We start from the raw sequence: 281 nt of genomic DNA on the forward strand, positions 1-281 counted from the left end.
TGCACTTACAAACAAACACAACGCACCCATTCCTAACTCTTACCTGATCGTACGAGCGAAGTTGGAATACGACAGACTCCCGCTTCCCGACCGCTTTATCCACAGGGCAGCGATCTTCTCCTTCTCCACCAGACGGAAGGTGCCGGCTTCTCTGTCCTCCCAGGCGATCAGCGAAGGGTTAGTGCTGGGGTCCAGGAGGAGACGCACGAGGAACTCCCACACTTTGGGGCCCCGGGCTGGGTGGGAAGAGGGGGAGGTGGTGAGTGGAGGTTGTGGCAGTG

At 58.7% G+C, this 281-nt stretch overlaps 1 protein-coding gene across 1 annotated transcript in view; it reads right to left on the reverse strand.

The window, feature by feature from the left end:
* The window catches only part of LOC119586566, a gene marked incomplete in the record, with an annotated part of 19026 nt that overhangs the window by 1471 nt on the left and 17274 nt on the right, over positions 1-281 (reverse strand). The window contains 1 exon segment of the mRNA XM_037935320.1: positions 44-236. Coding sequence (XP_037791248.1) covers positions 44-236 — 193 coding nt within the window.

Source organism: Penaeus monodon, chromosome 21, assembly GCF_015228065.2.
Source record: "Penaeus monodon isolate SGIC_2016 chromosome 21, NSTDA_Pmon_1, whole genome shotgun sequence".
Lineage (NCBI taxonomy): Eukaryota > Metazoa > Arthropoda > Malacostraca > Decapoda > Penaeidae > Penaeus > Penaeus monodon.